Consider the following 25016-nt stretch of genomic DNA (forward strand, 5'->3'; position numbering starts at 1 on the left):
TTATTTGAATTTCAAACTTGAATTACATTTTTGCCGCGAGTCAGCAGTCTAACTGGCAGTTTTGCGACACTGTGTATAGCTTGAGAAAATGAGAAAATGAGAAAATTACGACCAGACAGGCCTACCAATAAATATTTATCTATTACCTAAAGCTAAGCTAACCACAGAAAGACCTCCATTGATCCGATAGGCATGCAGCCGCATAGACATGTTGTAGTTTCAGCACCGTGGACAGTGATCGGTAGTCTGTACTTCGACTTTACTTGGGGAGAGGCGAACTCCGACCTTGCGGGGGTCCAGAGAAACTGTGTTACGCCAGTGACTGCAGTACTGCCATTCAATAGCACAGTATTCTTACTCTGTTACTCATATAGATGTGAAAAACAGATACTAAACTACTACTGTTTCAATCCTCAACCTGCCTCCCCTTTTAGAGGGATGGCGGTAGGCCTATATTCACCACTTTGTTACAAAATATAATTATTTGAGATATTAGATGAAAACATTCCCCCGAACAACATTCTTACATGACCATAGTTCGCAGAATAGCACTACTCCCCTCTTTCAAATGCTTTCAGAACACTTGACAATTTTAAGAGAGTGATGACTATATTAAATGTGTTGCATACTGTATGTGACCACTACTGTACGTGGGATTACCTTGTAAATATCCTAGATTTACTCGGTTCATGACATCGCTCGCGGTAAGATTAGCAACATCCTCTACAAGCCAGACGGGAAAGACAGAAAGGAAACAGAAAGGAGAGAAGAAAGAAAAGGTCAGGCAAGCAGCAAAAATGCAAATTGCAGTTTTCAAATGGGGAAGTAAAAACAAACTAATATTCAAAGAAAGAAAAAATCATGTTCCCATGTTAAGCATTAGGCTATTAAATCTTTATTTTTTAATAATGGTAGAATTATTTGATTATTTATAATGTAAATATCTATTTCTGGCTCAAGCATCCAATTTCAAAATAACGGTAATCCTTTATTACATATTACATTTTTCATTTTTTTTTAATGGCTTTCTGGCTGTATTACGTAATAAGCATTATATGGAATTATATGGAGAATTATATAGAGAAATCATTTTTTCTTTTGCAAAAAGAGGGCGAAGGAAGCTGAGGAGAGAGGAAAAGAAAGGGAGGAGATGCAGGCAAAATGCTTCATATGCTTCAGTCGTCCTTCCATCCAAGTGAAGGGTTATGCACATTCATAGAGAGGTTAAGCACATCCATAACAGGTTATGCAGGTTCATTGTCATACTGTCATGTAGAATACTTTGAATAATGGGGAATGAACATGGGATACTCCTCAATGTTAATGTAAGGCATTGTGGGATGTTTATATGGTTACTGATGTTATGAAGCATTATGACACTTCTGTACACCCCTTGAAATGTTCAATGAAGTGAGGTGAATGGATGGCAAGGTTGTACGGTGAAAACAACTGTCTTTAAAAAACCAACACCACTTAATAATATTACTACGATAGTATTTCCATCTGCTGAGAACAGTAATTAGTCATTGACAAACAATAATAATTTACAGCAAAATATACTGCAAACATCTCTAACAATAATGTCCATCCTAAATTCTCCAACTAATCCCGTATCATTCTCATTCCATACAACACCAATAGCCAAACTATGAAAGATGACACATATACTATACTGCCCCCTCCGTAACTAAATATGACACAGCACCCTGTACTGCCCCCTAGTTAATAAATATGACACAGCACCCTGTACTGCCCCCCAGTTAATAAATATGACACAGCACCCTGTACTGCCCCCCAGTTAATAAATATGACACAGCACCCTGTACTGCCCCCCAGTTAATAAATATGACACAGCACCCTGTACTGCCCCTCAGTTAATAAATATGACACAGCACCCTGTACTGCCCCTCAATAAATATGACACAGCACCCTGTACTGCCCCTCAGTTAATAAATATGACACAGCACCCTGTACTGCCCCTCAATAAATATGACACAGCACCCTGTACTGCCCCTCAGTTAATAAATATGACACAGCACCCTGTACTGCCCCTCAGTTACTAAATATGACACAGCACCCTGTACTGCCCCTCAGTTACTAAATATGACACAGCACCCTGTACTGCCCCTCAGTTACTAAATATGACACAGCACCCTGTACTGCCCCTCAGTTACTAAATATGACACAGCACCCTGTACTGCCCCTCAGTTACTAAATATGACACAGCACCCTGTACTGCCCCTCAGTTACTAAATATGATACAGCACCCTGTACTGCCCCTCAGTTACTAAATATGATGTGGTCCTTCTGTAGCTCAGTTGGTAGAGCATGGCGCTTGTAACGCCAGGGTAGTGGGTTCGATTCCCGGGACCACCCATACGTAGAATGTATGCACACATGACTGTAAGTCGCTTTGGATAAAAGCGTCTGCTAAATGGCATATGTTATGTTATGTTATGTTATACAGCACCCTGTACTGCCCCTCAGTTACTAAATATGACACAGCACCCTGTACTGCCCCTCAGTTACTAAGTACTATCAGGGTGTCATGTTACATTCTGCTCACCATATCCGACAGTGGGCAGTCCCAGGTGCTTCATGCGGTTCTTAACCAGCTCAGACAGCTCCTGTCTCTCTGAGCGCCGGTACAGGTTGAGGCGCTGCTGTGAGAACCGCTCGGTGCGGCTTGGAGGTTTGGTGTTCTTACGGCTCAGACGCCGCGCCCACTGGAGGCTCTTCTTCCTCAGTAACGGGTGTTCTGATTCGCTGGTGGTGGACATCCGGTGTGTTCTGGTCTTCTCCTTCCATGACTCGCTTCTGTTGTCCCTCTGATCGTCACCGCCGGTGTCCTCTACATTGATGGAGACTTGAGACTAGGGGGAGGGTGAAGGGTTAATACCATATCAACTGTTATGAGACTAGAGGGAGGGTGAAGAGTTAATACCATATCAACCGTGATGAGACTAGAGGGAGGGTGAAAGGTTAATACCATATCAACTGTGATGAGACTAGAGGGAGGGTGAAGGGTTAATACCATACCAACTGTGTGGACAGTATGAGACTATGGGGAGGGTGAAGGGTTAATACCATATCAACTGTGATGAGACTAGAGGGAGGGTGAAGGGTTAATACTATATCAACTGTGTGGACAGTATGAGACTAGAGGGAGGGTGAAGGGTAAATACCATATCAACTGTGATGAGACTAGAGGGATGGTGAAGGGTTAATACCATATCAACTGTGATGAGACTAGAGGGAGGGTGAAGGGTTAATACCATATCAACTGTGAGGACAGTATGAGGATCCAATAGGATGTTTTGTTAACACTTTCCATCAGCGATAGAAGTTCTATAAACTGGAAGCATTTATGATGCATTATGAGTGACAGCTTCACCAAAGTGTTTAATGCTGAATAAAACAGAATAGCTACATAGTTGCTGTTCTTTTTTGATGCACTGCACATTTCAGCAGATAATGACAGCTATGTGACCATAATGCCATCTTACCTGTGGGTACCCATCCTTTAACTAGGAATGAGACAGACCAAACAAACAAAAACACACCATGGATGAAGTAAAAAAAACTGAACAGAGTAGCATTGACAATAGTAAATATAATTTACTTGACCAAGAATGTTTGTGTGTGTGAATTGCAGCACCAAATAACCAATTGATGCATATGAAGCATCATTACAATGAATAGCAGCACAATTATAGCACAAATATATTGGCCATAATCTATGGATGACTCAGAGGCGGGCTGGTTCAAATACTTATTCAGAATGCATCCTATCTTTTTTCTCACCCTTGAGACAATCACTGATCATTATGTGATTTGACAAGTGAAAGCAAGGTTACTATCCCTATTGCTTTCACTTACCTCAACAAGGAAGGAACAAAAACAAGAGATACTTGTGGATTTTGGCAACGGTGCCCTTTATCTACTTCCCCAGAGTCAGATCAACTGGTAGATACCATTTTTATGTCTCTGTGTCAAGTATGAAAAAACCCTGAAGTATCCTTCTGAGGCCAAAAAGGAAGAAAGAAGGGAAGGAAGAAAGGAATTAAGGTAGGATGGAAGGAATTTAGGAATGAATGAAGGAAGGTAGGAAGGAAGGATGCATCTTTAAAGTATTGGAACAGGGTCTGTGTCCATTCTGTCTTACCTCAGAAGAGGGGAACATGTGAGACTCTGTACGGTAGATGCCTATAGGAATCTCAGCACTGGAGGAACACAGCTTCTGGAACAACCTGCCGTACGTCCTGATCCACAGGTCCTCCTCTGTCACCTTCATCTGGGGAAGAGCAGGGAAGTAGACACATTCAGTACGCACGCACGCACGCACGCACGCACGCACGCACGCACGCACGCACGCACGCACGCACGCACGCACGCACGCACACACACACACACACACACACACACACACACACACACACACACACACACACACACACACACACACACACACACACACACACACACACACACACACACACACACACACACACACACACTTACAGTACACACATCCTAACATACTGTAGATATCCATACTTACTGCACACAGGTAACCTGACCCTGGTGTGGTGTCCAGGCCTAGTAGAAGTCTTGCTATGGGAATCATATAGTCCTTCACAAATGACTGTAAAAAATAAGAGAATGCATTAACAAACAGGAGGAACCATAGATTGAAAATACTAATTTCTAGGCCCAGAGGAAACATTATAGAGTAGGGGTAAGAAACTACTGAATGATCACATGATCACACTTAAACATACGGTAGGTCTCTCTCTCTATTTTTTTCTGATTAGTATTGCCTTGAGACACTGATCTAAGATCAGTTTTGATGTTCTCCACCTAATAGTTCAGATTTAGAGAAGCTAAGCTGATCATAGATCTGTGCCTAAGGGAGAGACTAAGCTGATCATAGATCTGTGCCTAAGGGAGAGACTAAGCTGATCATAGGTATATGCCTACGGGAGAGACTAAGCTGATCATATATCTGTGCCTACGGGAGACACTAATCTGAGCATAGATCTGTGTCTACGGGAGAGACTAAGCTGATCATAGATCTGTGCCTACGGGAGAGACTAAGCTGATCATATATCTGTGTCTACGGGAGAGACTAAGTTGATCATAGATCTGTGCCTACAGGAGAGACTAAGCTGATCATAGATCTGTGCCTACGGGAGAGACTAAGCTGATCATACAGTCCATTTACACTTCTGGCTGAGACAAGGTGATACACCGCGGACAAACTCCCTAGCTAAGTCCCAAATGGTATCCCTACATATTCAGAAATGTCTTCAGTCCCTATGGCCCTGGTCAAATGTAAAGCACTACATATGGAAAAGGTTGCTGTTTGGGATATAGCCCCTTATACCCACCTGGTAGAGCAGCGTATCCAGCATACTGATACTGAACACTCTGCCTGCAGCGAACGGCAGACGGAACATGAAGGCCAGGTTGGAACCCTTATCACGCTCTATCTATAAGGGGGAGAGGGAGGAGAGAGCAGAGAGAGAGACAGAGAGAGAGAGAGAGAGAGAGAGAGAGAGAGAGAGAGAGAGAGAGAGAGAGAGAGAGAGAGAGAGAGAGAGAGAGAGAGAGAGAGAGAGAGAGAGAGAGAGAGAGGGAGAGAGAGGAGAGAGAGAGAGAGAGAGGAGAGAGAGAGAGAGACAGAGAGAGAGAGAGAGAGAGAGAGAGAGAGAGAGAGAGGGAAGGAGAGAAAGAAAGGGAGAAGAGAGAGAATGGGAGGATAGAGCAGATAGGGGAGAGGGAGGAGATAGAGAATGAGAGAAATAGGGAAGGGAGAGAGAGCACATGAAATGTCATCAGCTGGCTTGTTAACCCAGTCCAGAGCTTTATATCTTCATGTCTGAGTCTGTGTAACAGAGTTCACCTCCCACATGACATCCACACAGACAGAGAGTCAGTAATGAGGGCTGAAGCCTCAGATCTAAAGATGGAGGAGTTACATGCCCCCACGCTGAACTCACCTTCTCTAGTTTGGAGAGAGCCAGAGAATAGCAGTCCTTAGCTCTGAACTGCATAAATCTCATGTTGGAGGGGTGGGTCAGCTCAGTGATGATACTAAGACTGGGGAACAGCCTGGAGGGATAGATGGGTAGATAGAGGGAGAGGGTGGTGGAAGAGGAGAGAGAGAGAAATTCAAAAGGAAATTATCTTAATTAACAGAGAAAAATGTCCTCCACTGTGTGCTCCCTATATCCCCCCACTAGAATCCCCATACTTTAATGAAGACAGCTTCTCCATCCTGGAGGGAGAAATCAATAATTTCCAGGCCCAGGGACATGTACTAGTCTGTGGTGACCTAAATGCCAGAACCGGACAAGAACCTGACACCCTCAGCACACAAAGGGACAAACACCTGCCTGGAGGTGACAGCATTCCCTCCCCATATGCCCCCCGAGGCACAACTATGACAACATAACCAACAAAAACGGGTCACAACTCCTGCAGCTATGTCGCACGCTGTGTATGTACATAGTCAATGGTAGGCTTCGAGGGGACTCCTATGGTAGGTACACCTATAGCTTATCTCTTGGCAGTAGTACTGTAGACTACTTTATCACTGACCTCAACCTAGAGTCTCTCAGAGCGTTCACAGTCAGCCCACTGACACCCTTATCAGACCACAGCAGTCTACTTGAACAGAGCAAATCTCAATCATGAGGCATCAAAGCCAAAGGAACTGAGTAACATTAAGAAATGCTATAGATAGAAGGAATGCAGTTTGGAAACCTACCAAAAAGCAATTAGGCAACAATAAATTAAATCCCTTTTAGACAACTTCCTGGGTAAAACGTTCCACTATAATAGTGAAGGTGTAAACTTGGCAGTAGAAAATCTTAACAGTATAGTTGACCTCTCAGCTTCCCTATCAAATCTAAAAATCTCAAATAGAAAACTGAAGAAAATGAACAACAATGACAAATGTTTTGATGAAGATTTAAGAAAGAAATTGAGAAACCTGTCCAACCAAAAACACAGAGACCCGGAAAACCTGAGTCTACGCCTTCACTATGGTGAATCACTAAAACAATACAGAAATACACTATGGAAAAAGAAGGAACAGCACGTCAGAAATCAGCTCAATGTAATTGAAGAATCCATCGACTCTAAACACTTCTGGGAAAATTGGAAAACACTTAACAAACAACAAAACGAAGAGGTATCTATCCAAAACGGAGATGTATGGGTAAACCACTTCTCCAATCTTTTTGGCTCTATAACAAAGAATAAAGAGCAAAAACATATACAGGACCAAATACAAACCTCAGAACCAACTATTAAAGACTACCAGAACCCACTGGATTCTCTAATGACCTTGAATGAGCTACAGGACAAAATAAAAACCCTCCAACCCAAAAAGACATGTGGTGTTGATGGTATCCTTAATGAAATTATCAAATATACAGACAACAAATTCCAATTGGCTATACTAAAACTCTTTAACATCATCCTTAGCTCTGGCATCTTCCCCAATATTTGGAACCAAGGACTGATCACCCCAATCCACAAAAGTGGAGAAAAATCTGACCCCAATAACTACAGTGGGATATGCGTCAACAGCAACCTTGGGAAAATCCTCTGCATTATCATTAACAGCAGACTTGTACATTTCCTCAATGAAAACAATGTACTGAGCAAATGTTAAATTGGCTTTTTACCAAATTACCATACAACAGACCATGTATTTACCCTGCACACCCTAATTGACAACCAAACACACCAAAACAAAGACAAAGTCTTCTCATGCTTTGTTGATTTCAAAAAAGCCTTTGACTCAATTTGGCATGAGGGTCTGCTATACAAATTGCTGGAAAGTGGTGTTGGGGGTAAAACATATGACATTATAAAATCCATGTACACAAACAACAAGTGTGCGGTTAAAATAGGCAAACAACACACACATTTCTTCCCACAGGGCTGTGGGGTGAGACAGGGATGCAGCTTAAGCCCCACCCTCTTCAACATATATATCAACGAATTGGCGCGGACACTAGAAAAGTCTGCAGCACCTGGCTTCACCCTACTAGAATCTGCAGTCAAATGTCTACTGTTTGCTTATGATCTGGTGCTTCTGTCACCAACCAAGGAGGGCCTAAAGCAGCACCTAGATATTCTGCACAGATTCTGCCAGACCTGGGCCCTGACAGTAAATCTCAGTAAGACCAAAATAATGGTGTTCCAAAAAAGGTCCAGTCGCCAGGACCACAAATACAAATTCCACCTAGACCCCATTGCCCTAGAGCACACAAAAAAACTATACATACCTTGGCCTAAACATCAGCGCCACAGGTAACTTCCACAAAGCTGTGAACGATCTGAGAGACAAGGCTGGACTGCTGCGTGTTGAAGGGGCAGTATGAGCTCAGCGGGGTATTTGCCTCCGGATGAAAGTGACGAGAGCGTCAATGAAAACGATCCAACATCGGATGAAGCAAATCTGAGGCTATTCAACTCCGACACCGAAGGAGATGGCTTCAGTGGTTTCAGTGCACAGAAGGAGGAAGATAGTGACCAATGACTTTCTTGGTAGGCCACTGTTTTTATTTTTTGTTACAAGCCATGTTTCGTTTAAAGGCTGTGTAAAGTTCCTTTGTTTCAATGTACCGGTAGGCACCTGCGGCTTATAGACATGTGCGGCTTATTTATGTACAAAATACATATTTTTTAATAATTCAGTGGGTGCGGTTTATATTCAGGTGCGCTTAATAGTCCAGCAATTACGGTACATAATATGACATTTGTAATGTCTTTATTGTTTTGAAACTTCTGTATGTGTAATGTTTACTGTTAATTTTTATTGTTTATTTAACTTTTGTATATTATCTACCGCACTTGCTTTGGCAATGTTAACACATGTTTCCCATGCCAATAAAGCCCCTTGAATTGAATTGAGAGTAGGAAGGAAGGAAGGAAGGAAGGAGTCAAAAAGATTCAATGCTTTGGGCTCATGGGTAAGTACCAATCTAGCAGTGATGCATGGTTTCAGTTTTGGGATGTTGAATGAAACATTTCTACCCTGATTGTAACGGTTCTCTTGGTGTGATGAAGGAGAGTCGGACCAAACTGCAGCGTGTAGATTGCGATCCATGTTTAATAAACAACGTAAACACGAATAAACACAAACACTACAAAACAAAGAACGTAAATAACGAAACGAAAACCGAAACAGCCTATACTTGTGTGAACTAACACAGCGACAGGAACAAAGACACTAAGGACAATCACCCACGACAAACTCAAAGAATATGGCTGCCTAAATATGGTTCCCAATCAGAGACAACGATAAGCACCTGCCTCTGATTGAGAACCACTCCAGACAGCCATAGACTTTGCTAGATACCCCACTAAGCTACAATCCCAATACCAACACCAAAACCCCAAGACAAAACACACCACAATACAAAAACCCCATGCCACACCCTGGCCTGACCCAATACATAAAGATAAACACAAAATACTTCGACCAGGGCGTGACAGAACCCCCCCCTAAGGTGCGGACTCCCGAACGCACCTCAAAACAATAGGGAGGGTCCGGGTGGGCGTCTGTCCATGGTGGCGGCTCCGGCGCGGGACGTGGACCCCACTCAGTCAATGTCTTAGTCCCCTCTCCTCGCGTCCCTGGATAGTCCACCCTCGCCGCCGACCATGGCCTAGTAGTCCTCACCCAGAACCCCACTGGACTGAGGAGCAGATCGGGACTGAAGGACAGCTCGGGACTGAGGCAGCTCGGGACTGAGGGGAAGCTCGGGAGTGAGAGAAAGCTCGGGAGTGAGAGAAAGCTCAGGAGTGAGAGGAAGCTCACGCAGGTAGATAGATCTACCAGTCATTGGTTGGCTGGTGGTATCAGCAGATCCTGGCTGACTGGCAGATCCTGGCTGACTGGCGGATCCTGGCCGACTGGCAGATCCTGGCCGACTGGCAGTTCTGGCAGATCTGGAAGAGTCTGGTTGACTGGCAGATCTGGAAGATTCTGGTTGACTAGCAGATCTGGAAGAGTCTGGTTGACTGGCAGATCTGGAAGAGTCTGGTTGACTGGCGGATCTGGAAGAGTCTGGTTGACTGGCGGATCTGGAAGAGTCTGGCTGACTGGCAGATCTGGAAGAGTCTGGCTGACTGGCGGATCCTGGCAGACTGAAAGATCTGGCTGCTCCATGCTGACTGGCGGCTCTGACTGCTCCATGCTGACTGGCGGCTCTGGCTGCTCCATGTAGGCTGACAGCTCTGGCGGCTTCTTACAGACTAGCAGCTCTGGCGGCTCCGTGCAGACTGACAGCTCCTTGCAGACTGACAGCTCCATACAGACTGACAGCTCCTTGCAGACTGGCAGCTCCTTGCAGACTGGCAGCTCCTTGCAGACTGACAGCTCCTTGCAGACTGACAGCTCTGGCTGCTTCATGCAGACTGACAGCTCTGGCGGCTTCATGCAGGCTGGTAGCTCTGGCTGCTCCATGCAGGCTGGCAGCACCTTGCAGACTGACAGCTCTGGCTGCTCCATGCAGACTGACAGCTCTGGCTGCTCCATGTAGACTGGCAGCTCTGGCTGCGCTGAACAGGCGGGAGACTCCAGCAGCGCTGTAGAGGAGGAAGGCTCTGGCTGCGCTGAACAGGTGGGAGACTCCGACAGCGCTGGAGAGGCGAGGCGCACTGTAGGCCTGATGCGTGGTGCTGGCACTGGTGGTACTGAACCGAGGACACGCACAGGAAGCCTGGTGCGGGGAGCTGCTACCGGAGGGCTGGGGTGTGGAGGTGGTACTGGATAGACCGGACCGTGCAGGCGCACTAGAGCTCTTGAGCACCGAGCCTGCCCAACCTTACCTGGTTGAATACTCTCGGTCGCCCTGCCAGTGCGGCGAGATGGAATAGCCCGCACTGGGCTATGCAGGTGAACCGGAGACACCGAGCGCAAGACTGGTGCCATGTAAGCCGGCCCAATGAGACGCACTGGGGACCAGATGCGTAGAGCCGGCTTCATGGCATTTGGCTCGATGCTCAATCTAGCCTGGGCCGATACGCGGAGCTGGAATATACCGCACCGGGCTATGCACCCGCACTGGGGACAGGGCGTGACACTGATAGATGCTCTGATAGATGCTGTTTAATACAGTTTCACCCAATGGTTTATTCATTTTACTTTCATGAAAAACAACAACATCATCTAACACTTTCATCTGACTGTCATCTAACACCTTCATCTGACACTTCCATCTGACTGTCATCTAACACCTTCATCTGACACTTCCATCTGACTGTCATCTAACACCTTCATCTGACACTTCCATCTGACTGTCATCTAACACCTTCATCTGACACTTCCATCTGACTTTCATCTGAGACTTTCATCTGACACTTCCATCTGACTGTCATCTAACACCTTCATCTGACAGTATTTATAATGATTTACTATACTGCAAGTAGTCCACACTGTGCCGTAATAGGTTACTTGAAATGAAGACCTGCAACCAATCTGTGTGCAGCGCATTTACTGTATATCATTAAACATAGAAGCAGGCATCTCACAGCATACCTGAACATGGTCTGTACGTTGACTATGGTTTTGGCGTCTGCCATATAGTCCTCCTCAGCACTCATGGTGCTCTCCTTGTCCACTACCACCAGGTTATCAGCATAGATGATGCCACACTGCAGAAGATTGTCCAGGCTGCCACAAAGAGAACCCATTATAACACAACACATCGTGACAAGCTGCCACAAAGAGAAACCAACACAATATATCATATTATGACATTCATGACTTTTACCTGACCTATAATGTCATTAATGACACTCATTAATTGCAAATCCCCTGGATAGTAATATACATAATATACAGTGCATTCGGAAAGTATTCAGACCCCTTGACTTTTTCCACATTTTGTTAAGTTACAGCCTTATTCTGAAATGGATGAATTAAAACTATTTAACATAAATAGAAAGCAAAAAAAGGTTTTGGACATCCTGTTTCCATTGATCATCCTTGAGATGCACACAGCCAAGACAACGCAGGAGTGGCTTTGGGACAAGTCTCTTAATGTCCTTGAGTGGCTCTGCCAGAGCCCGGACATGAACCCGATCGAACATCTCTGGTGAGACCTGAAAATAGCTGTGCAGCGATGCTCCCCATCCAACCTGACAGAGTTTGAGAGGATCTGCAGAGAAGAATGGGAGAAACTCCCTAAATACTGGTGTGCCAAACTTGTAGCATCATACCAAAGAAGACTCGAGGCTGTAATCGCTGCCAAAGGTGCTTCAACAAAGTACTGAGTAAAGGGTCTGAATACTAATATATATATGATATTTTAAATGTTTTATTTTGAAAACATTTGCAACATTTTGTGTTTTTGCTTTGTGTGTAGATTGACTGGGGAAAAACAACAACTTCATAAATGTCAGAATAAGGCTGTAACGTATACTTTACAAATGCACTGTATAGCTAATTAATGTGTAAATGAGGAAGGCACTGCATAATGTCATTGGAATTGACCAGGGTCATTGGAATTCTGTGAAGTGAGGCGTTCCAGTAACGAAAGAGTAATGAACACCTACTTATCTATAGTTCCGGCCATGAAGTAGACCATTGGGAAACAGCAGATGGCTTCTAGGAAGTGGTTGTCAGGCCTGCAGGAATCACAACATTATATCAATAGGGTGTAGTAGAATTACATAATTATGTTAATCACATTACTTTTATATTAGAATGTATTCATATTAGTATTTTCACAATGTCTGTTCTTCTGAAATGAGTCTCTGAGGCTTAACGCTGACATGATTAGTATCTGTGTGCCAGACTGCCGGTGCCAGGCAGAACCTCCCTCCAGTTTATTTCTCCCACGTGGCAGATGAATACTGGACTTCATGAATTTAGGGAAGGACCTAGTGTCCTATGTTGCATTAGTATGTTTGTTTAACAAAGTAGTTAAATGACCTAGAGACAGAAACCTGGTGCAATGTAAATGTTGCATGATAGCACAATGTACATTTGTATAATTTCACAAATCTGTTGTTTGTCACATATTCAGGAGAACATGTCTCAACTATGAAATGCTGTGGCTTAGTTCTGCTCTTAGAGCTCTCAGTGATTACCTTAAGGTTGGTTACCGACCAACTCCGTTAGTGTAGTAATTCAATTATAAAGTTGCATTGTTTTGAAGAAATCTAAGCCTCTCTCTTTTGATTAGAATAATTCCATGACAAGGGGCAGGACATAGACAACTGCAACCACACATAAAGTACAGTACATACATACTAATGGGTATTAGACTATTAGAAGCTTCAGCAAATTTTGCAGACAAACAATTTTCCTTAAAAAAAAATTAAACTACATAATGTCCTAAAATACTGTACATATGCAGCAAATATGTATTCTGTTTTTTGTTTCTATGACAAAATACTGCTTCCTGATAACTCCTCCAGATATGCAATATAGCATGTTGCCATGGTAACTCCTCAGGAAGTAGATAACTGTATAGTGGGACTAGGATAGATACGCCGCCAGTGTGAAATGTTAGTCTCTGCCCCAGACTATATGGGATTACAGAGCTCCATGGCTTTCTGTTTAGCTACACAAACTTCCCTGGAGAGTCCTCTGAAGTTACTGTAATGAAATCCACACTGAATTATTATAGGCAAAAACATCACACAAACACACACCCCTGAAGCTTCCCAGAGCTCCATTTATCCAACAGAGAGGCACAGCCAGCAATATGAATAATGAAGAAATGATTTCTCATCCTGCAGCAGTTAAGTTAACTTCAGGCTGCAGCTGTATAATCACCTTACTCTCTCTACAATTACTTAATGTCACTAGATTTCATGCAGCCCAACACTAAATCTGGGCAAAACTTTATATTACAATAACCATCTGAGTGTAATGCATTTAAGTCCTATACCAAGTCCTATAACAATGAATATACCACATCCTATACCAAGTCATATACCACATCATGTACCAAGGCCTATACCACATCCTATACCAAGTCATATACCACATCCTATACCAAGTCCTATACCAAGTCATATACCACATCATATACCAAGTCCTATACCAAGTCATATACCACATCATATACCACATCCTATACCACATCATATACCAAGACCTATACCACATCATATACCAAGTCATATACCACATCCTATACCACATCCTATACCAAGTCCTATACCAAGTCCTATACCAAGTCCTATACCACATCCTATAGCACATCATAAACCAAGACCTATACCACATCCTATACCAAGTCCTATACCACATCCTATACCAAGTCCTATACCACATCCTATACCAAGTCCTATACCACATCCTATACCACATCCTATATCAAGTTCTATACCACATTCTATACCCATTATTATACCACATCCTATACCACATCATATACCAAGTCATATACCACATCCTATACCACATCATAAACCAAGACCTATAACCACATCCTATACCAAGTCCTATACCACATCCTATACCACATCCTATACCAAGCCCTATACCACATCCTATACCAAGTCCTATACCACATTATATACCAAGTCCTATACCAAGTACTATACCACATCCTATACCACATCATAAACCAAGACCTATACCACATCCTATACCAAGTCCTATACCACATTATATACCAAGTCCTATACCACATTATATACCAAGTCCTATACCAAGTACTATACCACATCCTATACCACATCATAAACCAAGACCTATACCACATCCTATACCAAGTCCTATACCACACCCTATACCAAGTCATATACCACATCATATACCAAGTCCTATACCACATTCTATACCACATCCTATACCAAGTCCTATACCACATCCTATACCACATCCTACACCACCACCTATACCACATCCTATACCAAGACCTATACCACATCAGTTGGTAGAGCATGGCGCTTGTAACGCCAGGGTAGTGGGTTCGATCCCCGGGACCACCCATACGTAGAATGTATGCACACATGACTGTAAGTCGCTTTGGATAAAAGCTAAATGGCATATATTATTATTATTATTACATCATATACCACATCATATACCAAGTCCTATACCACATCCTATACCAAGTACTATACCACATCATATACCACCTCCTATACCAAGTCCTATATCACATCATATACCAAGTCCTATACCACATCATATACCAAGTCATATACCACATCATATACCAAGTCCTATATTACATCCTATACCACATCATATACCAAGTCCTATACCACATCATATACCAAGTCCTGTACCACATCATATACCAAGTCATATACCACATCCTATACCAAGTCCTATACCACATCATATACCAAGTCCTATACCACATCATATACCACATCCTATACCAAGACCTATACCACATCCTATACCAAGACCTATACCACATCCAATACCAATACCTATACCACATCCTATACCAAGTCCTATACCACATCCTATACCACATCCTATACCAATACCTATACCACATCCTATACCAATACGTATACCACATCCTATACCACATCCTATACCACATCATAAACCAAGTCCTATACCACATCATAAACCAAGTCCTCTACCACTTCATACACCACATCATGTACCATGTCATATACCACATCCTATACCAAGTCCTATACCACATCATATACCATGTCCTATACCAAGTCATATACCACATCCTATACCAATTCCTATACCACATCATATACCACATCATATACCAATACCTATACCACATCATATACCAAGTCCTATACCACCACCTATACCACATCATATACCATGTTATATACCAAGTCATATACCACATCATATACCAAGTCCTATACAACATCATATACCAAGTCCTAAACCAATTCATATACCACATCATATACCACATCATATACCAAGACCTATACCACATCCTATACCACATTCTATACCAAGTCATATACCAAGTCATATACCACATCATATACCAAGACCTATACCACATCCTATACCACATCATATACCAAGTCATATACCAAGTCCTATACCACATCATATACCATGTTATATACCAAGTCATATACCACATCATATACCAAGTCCTAAACCAATTCATATACCACATCATATACCACATCATATACCAAGACCTATACCACATCCTATACCACATTCTATACCAAGTCATATACCAAGTCATATACCACATCATATACCAAGACCTATACCACATCCTATACCACATCATATACCAAGTCATATACCAAGTCCTATACCACATCATATACCAGGGCCTATACCACATCATATACCAAGGCCTATACCACATCCTATACCAAGTCCTATACCACATCCTATACCAAGTCCTATACCACATCCTACACCACATCATAAACCACATCCTATACCAAGTCCTAGACCACATCCTATACCACAGCCTATACCACCACCTATACCACCACCTATACCACATCCTATACCAAGACATATACCACATCATATACCAAGGCCTATGCCACATCCTATACCACATCCTATACTAAGTCCTATACCACATCCTATACCACATCCTATACCACCACCTATACCAAGACCTATACCACATCCTATACCAAGACCTATACCACATTATATACCAAGACCTATACCACATCATATACCACATCATAAACCAAGACCTATACCACATCCTATACCAAGACCTATACCACATTATATACCAAGACCTATACCACATCATATACCACATCATAAACCAAGACCTATACCACATCATATACCAAGTCCTATACCACATCCTATACCAATACCTATACCACATCCTATACCAAGTCCTATACCACATCATATACCAAGTCCTATACCAAGTCCTATACCAAGTCCTATACCACATCATATACCAAGTCATATACCACATCATATACCAAGTCATATACCACATCATATACCAAGTCCTATACCACATCATATACCAAGTCATATACCACATCATATACCAAGTCCTATACCAAATCCTATACCAAGTCCTATACCAAGTCCTATACCACATCATATACCAAGTCATATACCACATCATATACCAAGTCCTATACCACATCATATACCACATCATATACCAAGTCATATACCACATCATATACCAAGTCCTATACCAAGTCCTATACCACATCATATACCACATCATATACCAAGTCATATACCACATCATATACCAAGTCCTATACCACATCCTATACCAAATCCTATACCACATCATATACCAAGTCATATACCACATCATATACCAAGTCCTATACCAAGTCCTATACATCAATACCAAGTCTATACCACATCATATACCAAACCTATACCACATCATATACCACATCATATACCAAGTCATATAGCACATCATATACCAAGTCCTATACCACATCCTATCATCATATACCACATCATATACCAAGTCATATCATCATATACCACATCATATCAATATATCATATACATCATATACCAAGTCATATACCACATCATATACCAAGTCCTATACCAACATCATCATATACCAAGTCATATACCACATCATATACCAAATCCTATACCACATCATATACCATCATATACCAAGTCATATACACATCATATACAGTCCTATACCACATCCTATACCACATCATATACCACATCATATACCAAGTCATATCCATCATATACCACCATCATATACCAAGTCATATACCACATCATATACCAAATCCTATACCACATCATATACCACATCATATACCAAGTCATATAGCACATCATATACCAAGTCCTATACCACATCCTATACCACATCATATACCACATCATATACCAAGTCATATAGCACATCATATACCAAGTCATATACCACATCATATACCAAGTCATATACCACATCATATACCACATCCTATACCAAATCCTATACCAAGTCCTATACCACATCCTATACCAAGTCCTATACCACATCCTATACCAAATCCTATACCACATCATATACCACATCATATACCAAGGCATATACCAAGTCCTATACCACATCCTATACCACGTCCTATTCCACATCCTATACCACCACCTATACCACATCATATACCACATCTTATACCAAGTCCTATACCACATTCTATACCACATCATATACCACATCATATACCAAGTCCTATACCAAGTAATATACCACATCCTATACCACATCATATACCAAGACCTATACCACTTCATACACCACGTCATATACCACTTCATACACCACGTCATTACGCACAGGTGGATACATGATATGTTATCTAAAACCATTATAAAGAGGCACAGACCAGTCATGTGGTTGCTTACGGGGTAACCTCACCCTCAAGCTATTGCGCCCAGTGCAGTCCGGTGCGTGAAACTACTTACGGGTAGTCTAATAGCAGGACGATAGGGTTGAGCTCTTTCCTGGGGCGGTAGTAGGCCCGCAGAGGGACGATGAAGTTATAGAGGCCGTTCCCTGCCATCTCTGCAGATACTATGATCAGCTTGTTCTTAAAACCATAGGCCTTGGCATCCTCAAAACTGTTGTGCCTGCAACCCTGGATGTCATGGAAAGTTTGGTAAAAGGTCATTATGTTTCAGGTTTGTTATAATGATTTAAATGTTTGTCAGTGTTACTGAGTGAAGTCTAAGGCAAGTTTTTTGTCCATAAACATATGATATTCCATAAACTATTATGACAACACTAAACAGTTAGGTTTGTCTGCTGTATTCTATTATTCAAAGATACGTACACTTTCTATTCATACAGTCAAGTTTACAAGCTAATGTACAATACCATTGTTAAGACATGGTACAACCAACACAGCTCAACACAATAAGATATAATAAATTGTTTGCTCTCTTTGGAACAAGACTTTGTGGCTTAATAATTACTACATGAGAGAACAAAACCAAGTTTGTTTGTCAACTATAGATTTCATTACATCCTTGTCTCTACTCACCTTGTCCAGACGAAGGCAGCAGAACGAGGCTTTCTGGGGTAAGAGATGGCACAGGGTTGGAGAGCTGCCAATGTAGGGCGAGTTGGGAGGATATCCTTTCACAAAACTGAGTTGAAAAATTTAAATGAACAATAAATACACACACTTTCAGTCAGAGACTTTAGAAGAGGCAATGAACCAAAAACTTTAGCGACAAGGCAATCTATTGAATAATGTTTCAATGTCAATCATTGACACCATCTATTTGTCATTGTGTCATTGACACACCTATTTGTCAGTGTAAAGTATTGCACACATGTTGAAGGTTAACACAAAGGATTGATGGATTGTTACATACAGTATCGAGACCGAGTGTAGCCTTTTCTCAAAGGCTTGTTTATCATGACCACACAGGGGCACTGTGGGACTTCAAGAGATGACTGTATGGCTCATGACCAGAACACAATTTAAAATTCTCTCTCTCTCTCTCTCTCTCTCTCTCTCTCTCTCTCTCTCTCTCTCTCTCTCTCTCTCTCTCTCTCTCTCTCTCTCTCTCTCTCTCTCTCTCTCTCTCTCTCTCTCTCTCTCTCTCTCTCTCTCTCTCTCTCTCTCTCTCTCTCTCTCTCTCTCTCTCTCTCTCTCTCTCTTCCAGGCAGCAGTCTGCCATACGGCTGCCACACGGTTGTCTAAGGGCTTCAATGGTATGCATTGAAAGATGTAAAGAAAGGGAGAAAGAAATGGAGTGAGAGAGAGAAAATAAGAAAAGAAAGAAAGAAAGGATCCACTCTAACCCCCCACACATCTTCTCTTTCCTTTGGTGATGGAATGGATAGAGTAGCTGTGTGACTCAACATTGAGCTGAACAGAGGTTATAAAAGCCGACTAGACATTATCATATTGACTGTCAGTTAATAATGAAAACAATCATTCTAGCTACAGCCCAGCCATAAGCCATGGCCTGTAGCGTTGAAACCAGTGAGGGCTGATACACCATTTTGGAAACACAGCCCAAGCCCTTCCAACTTCCCTTTGCCCTCCTCGACATCTCTGATTGGACACTCACTCGGACACCGACGAGCTCTCCTCGTCTGATTGGTTGGTTTCGTCCTCTGATTGGTCACTGAGCAGGTCGCAGGGCAGGATGGAGGAGGAGTCAGCGATCTCCAAGACGGGGGCGATGCTGGGCCGTCTGCTTCCAGACCCATTCTCTGTGGGCAGGGTCAGCTTGCTGCTGTCCTCTGGGGGGTCCGTCGGGTTCTGGAGGTCCATGGCGACCGTCCCTGAAAGAGGTGGTTGAATGGTTGGTAAGATAGTTGGTCGGTACAATGGGGCGGTAGTGTGATGGAATTGGGCACCACTGATAGATAGATTAGTTGTTGTAATTGTTTACAGAAACCTTAAGTTGATATACTATGATTTCCTATGAATACTCTATACTCTATAGTGCAGTGTAAGCACATTTTATGTTGCCTTGCATGATTCATTATCTAATCATCTTTTCGTGTGAAATGAACCAGCACAGCTGACGTGCTAACTGCACTGTCATTGTTTCTGGTTGAATTAGTGAAGTCACTTAGTATTTTGTCCTTGCCCAAAGCAGCACACTCATCCATCAAACTCATGTGTCCTCGATGCACTGAATTTTATTAGACTTTACAGACGAATGTCCTCAATGTTATCTATTAAACACTATCCGATCTACCCCCCATCTAGTTGAACAAAAAGTACATGTATCCATATAAGACAGCTGTACTATACAGTACCTGGACAAAAAGCAGTTGAATACAACATGTTTTTAATAGATTGTGTCAACTGAATGAATGTCCTTGAGTTTTTTGTCCTCGTGATAAATGACATATTCTAAAGCCTTCAATCCATTTCGATGTGTCTAACTTGTATCTCATTTCTGAAAGGTTAAACATCGGACATATCTTAATCTTGTTGTACTGGGAAGTAGCAGCATCCAACGCAAGTACAAGTACAGTTTTTGATAAACAGAACTAAAACTATGTGCAAAAAGCAAAGAACTGATTAACAGCAAATCACAGGAGGTTGGTGGCACCTTAATTGGGGAGGACGGGCTTGTGATAATGTCTGGAGCGGAATAGCTGGAATGGCATCAAATACAGCAAACACATGGTTTGATGCCATTCCATTGGCTCCGTTCCAGCCATTATTATGAGCCGTCCTCCCCTCAGCAGCCTCCACTGCAACACATTTACGGAAAACATCAACCTATACCAATACAACAGAACAACTGTGTTGACAGAAATCCTTCTCCAACTACACTACGGTGTTGCCTTACAACAGGACATTTCAATAGTAGCAACATGCACAAACTTACCATACGAAGTGGCCTGATCAACTTTAACACGTCATAGAAAAACAACAACAACAAAAACAACAACAACAACAGAAACCAAGTCAACCCAGAAAAGGAAAAAAAACAATAGTCAGACAAGAACACATGCATGAAGTCACAAGCATACAAAACAACCATCACCACCAACATGTCAATGGCAACATTGCACTGTGAAACGTAGCATTGCACTGTGAAAGGTAACATTGCACTGTGAAAGGTAACATTGCACTGTGAAAGGTAACATTGCACTGTGAAAGGTAGCATTGCACTGTGAAAGGTAACATTGCACTGTGAAAGGTAACATTGCACTGTGAAAGGTAGCATTGCACTGTGAAAGGTAACATTGCACTGTGAAAGGTAACATTGCACTGTGAAAGGTAACATTGCACTGTGAAAGGTAACATTGCACTGTGAAAGGTAACATTGCACTGTGAAAGGTAACATTGCACTGTGAAAGGTAGCATTGCACTGTGAAAGGTTGCATTGCACTGTGAAAGGTAGCATTGCACTGTGAAAGGTAGCGTTGCACTGTGAAAGGTAACATTGCACTGTGAAAGGAAGTATTGCACTGCGAAAGGTTGCATTGCACTGTGAAAGGTACATTGCACTGTGAAAGGTAGCGTTGCACTGTGAAAGGTAACATTGCACTGTGAAAGGTAGCATTGCACTGTGAAAGGTTGCATTGCACTGTGAAAGGTAACATTGCACTGTGAAAGGTAGCATTGCACTGTGAAAGGTTGCATTGCACTGTGAAAGGTACATTGCACTGTGAAAGGTAGCGTTGCACTGTGAAAGGTAACATTGCACTGTGAAAGGAAGTATTGCACTGCGAAAGGTTGCATTGCACTGTGAAAGGTAGCAAATATATAGCAGTGACAAGTGAAGAATCCCTCCTCGCCCCCATTCTCTCACGCCCTTGCAACACTGGGCTCACTCCTCTGATTTTCCCTCCCTCTGTCTGATCTTTATAAGACTGACATCCCTCCCTCCCTCCCTTTTATAAGACTCTGCCATTCCTCTTCCCTCCCTCCCTTTTATAAGACTCAGCCATTCCTCCTCCCTCCCTCCCTTTTATAAGACTCGGCCCTTCCTCCTCCCTCCCTTCCTCCCTTTTATAAGACTCGGCCATTCCTCCTCCCTCCCTCCCTTTTATAAGACTCGGCCATTCCTCCTCCCTCCCTCCCTTTTATAAGACTCGGCCATTCCTCCTCCCTCCCTTCCTCCCTTTTATAAGACTCGGCCATTCCTCCTCCCTCCCTCCTCTTTTATAAGACTCGGCCATTCCTCCTCCCTCCCTCCCTCCCTTTTATAAGACTCGGCCATTCCTCCTCCCTTCCTCCCTGACTTTTATAAGACTCGGGCATTCCTCCTCACTCCCTCCCTCCCTTCCTCCCTGATCTTTATAAGACTCGGCCATTCCTCCTCCCTCCCTCCCTCCCTTCCTCCCTGACTTTTATAAGACTCGGCCATTCCTCCTCCCTCCCTCCCTCCCTTCCTCCCTGATCTTTATAAGACTCGGCCATTCTTTATTACTCCCTACTCGACTCTCATTCTGCATTAGGCTCACCAGTGTTGGGGAAGCTACTCTGAAAATATAGTTTACCAAGCTACCAATTACTTTACACTGGGAAAAGTTAACCTACACTAAAGCTACCCTTAAGAAAAATTATCAAAAATGTCATAGACTACAAATTGCAAGAACAGATCACTCTGTAGTCAGATGTCAACATAATGTGTGATTTAGCCTAAAAAACACAGAAAGTGAGAATTAGGTAGCCCCGATGCCCCCAAAAAGTTGTGTGTATTTCAAATAGTTAGCTACACCACTACATGGCAAAACAAGTTATTAATTACTGAACAAAACACTACAAAGATTAGAATTTAGATCAACTACAACCAAGCTAGTGCAAAATGTACTGTAATTAAATGACTAGTTGTTACATTACATGTAGTTCATTACCTCCCAACACTGAGGCTCACCCATCCCTCTTCCCTCTCACCTGCTTCCCTTTACTAAGCTATCCCTCCCTCCCTTCCCTTCGTTCCTCACCCATACTGGCGATGATGCTGTGTACAGGCAGCCTGGAGGGGGCATCGTACAGCCCGGCCACCGGCAGGCCCTTGTTGTCCTTCTCCTCCTGTTTAAAGATGAAGGCGCTGTTCTCCTCCTTGGTGATGTTGATGTAGTAGCAGGTGTCTGGGGCAGCCATGATGTGGCGAGGACCAGGGTTCAGCAGGATGCTCTTGTTGTCCTCCCTCTTCACCCCGATCAGACACACACCATACCTGAGGGGAGATGAAGAACAGCCATCTGGTATGCTGTGCTTAGTGTAATCCAGTGGTGCACAACTCTGGTTCTAAAGGGCTTCTGGCTACAGGCTATGCCGGTTTGCCTTGGTTTGACAGAGAGTGATTAACCTCGAAGCCATGAACCAAGAGACAAATACCCAGAGAGCCTATCTAATCGAAACCAAAGAATATGCCACATATTTACAGATGTATCAATCAAGTCCCTGGGTAAACGGACACTAAGACTGCTGTCCTCAAGGTTTGCAGAGTGTCAGAGAACAGCAAGAAGGTCTTATACAAGCCATGGCAGGAAGTCTACTCACTTCTTGTGTGCGTGGAAGGAGGCATATGTGAAACTCTTCCCATCATACTCCCCAAAGAACTTGCTGTCACAGAGGCGGATATGGTAGACCTCGTTCCCCGAGCACCGGCCGTACGTCCTCTGCCACTGTTCTGGAGACAGCTGGCCTTCCCTGTAGTCAAAAACAGAAGAAGTGGAGAAAACTCATTGTGGCCTTATGTCCCAATGGGGACGAATATGACTGATGAAGTAAGGGGATGAATATGACTGATGAAGTAAGGGGAGGAATATGACTGATGAAGTAAGGGGATGAAGATGACTGATGAAGTAAGGGGAGGAATATGACTGATGAAGTAAGGGGAGGAATATGACTGATGAAGTAAGGGGATGAAGATGACTGATGACGTAAGGGGAGGAATATGACTGATGAAGTAAGGGGAGGAATATGACTGATGAAGTAAGGGGATGAAGATGACTGATGACGTAAGGGGAGGAAGATGACTGATGAAGTAAGGGGATGAAGATGACTGATGAATTAAGGGGATGAAGATGACTGATGAAGTAAGGGGATGAAGATGACTGATGACGTAAGGGGAGGAAGATGACTGATGAAGTAAGGGGATGAAGATGACTGATGAAGTAAGGGGATGAAGATGACTGATGACGTAAGGGGAGGAAGATGACTGATGAAGTAAGGGGATGAAGATGACTGATGACGTAAGGGGATGAAGATGACTGATGACGTAAGGGGATGAAGATGACTGATGAAGTAAGGGGAGGAATATGACTGATGAAGTAAGGGGATGAAGATGACTGATGAAGTAAGGGGATGAAGATGACTGATGAAGTAAGGGGATGAAGATGACTGATGAAGTAAGGGGAGGAATATGACTGATGAAGTAAGGGGATGAAGATGACTGATGAAGTAAGGGGATGAAGATGACTGATGACGTAAGGGGAGGAAGATGACTGATGAAGTAAGGGGATGAAGATGACTGATGAAGTAAGGGGATGAAGATGACTGATGACGTAAGGGGAGGAAGATGACTGATGAAGTAAGGGGATGAAGATGACTGATGACGTAAGGGGATGAAGATGACTGATGACGTAAGGGGA

The 25016-nt window shown here is 42.9% G+C and overlaps 1 protein-coding gene across 1 annotated transcript in view; it reads right to left on the minus strand.

Moving 5' to 3' along the window:
* LOC118377657 (potassium channel subfamily T member 1-like) overlaps window positions 1-25016 on the minus strand; it is a 180973-nt gene that overhangs the window by 3752 nt on the left and 152205 nt on the right. Inside the window, exons 17-28 of the mRNA XM_052479946.1 lie at window positions 23923-24072; window positions 23361-23596; window positions 20012-20228; window positions 18970-19075; window positions 18392-18564; window positions 12583-12654; window positions 11564-11698; window positions 6003-6114; window positions 5391-5492; window positions 4562-4645; window positions 4166-4294; window positions 2567-2873 (exon numbers count right to left, since the gene is read on the minus strand). Of these exons, the coding sequence (XP_052335906.1) occupies window positions 2567-2873; window positions 4166-4294; window positions 4562-4645; window positions 5391-5492; window positions 6003-6114; window positions 11564-11698; window positions 12583-12654; window positions 18392-18564; window positions 18970-19075; window positions 20012-20228; window positions 23361-23596; window positions 23923-24072 (1823 nt within the window). The remainder of the gene's footprint in view (window positions 1-2566; window positions 2874-4165; window positions 4295-4561; window positions 4646-5390; window positions 5493-6002; window positions 6115-11563; window positions 11699-12582; window positions 12655-18391; window positions 18565-18969; window positions 19076-20011; window positions 20229-23360; window positions 23597-23922; window positions 24073-25016) is intronic.

This window comes from Oncorhynchus keta, chromosome 25 (assembly GCF_023373465.1).
Source record: "Oncorhynchus keta strain PuntledgeMale-10-30-2019 chromosome 25, Oket_V2, whole genome shotgun sequence".
NCBI classification, from domain to species: Eukaryota; Metazoa; Chordata; class Actinopteri; order Salmoniformes; family Salmonidae; genus Oncorhynchus; species Oncorhynchus keta.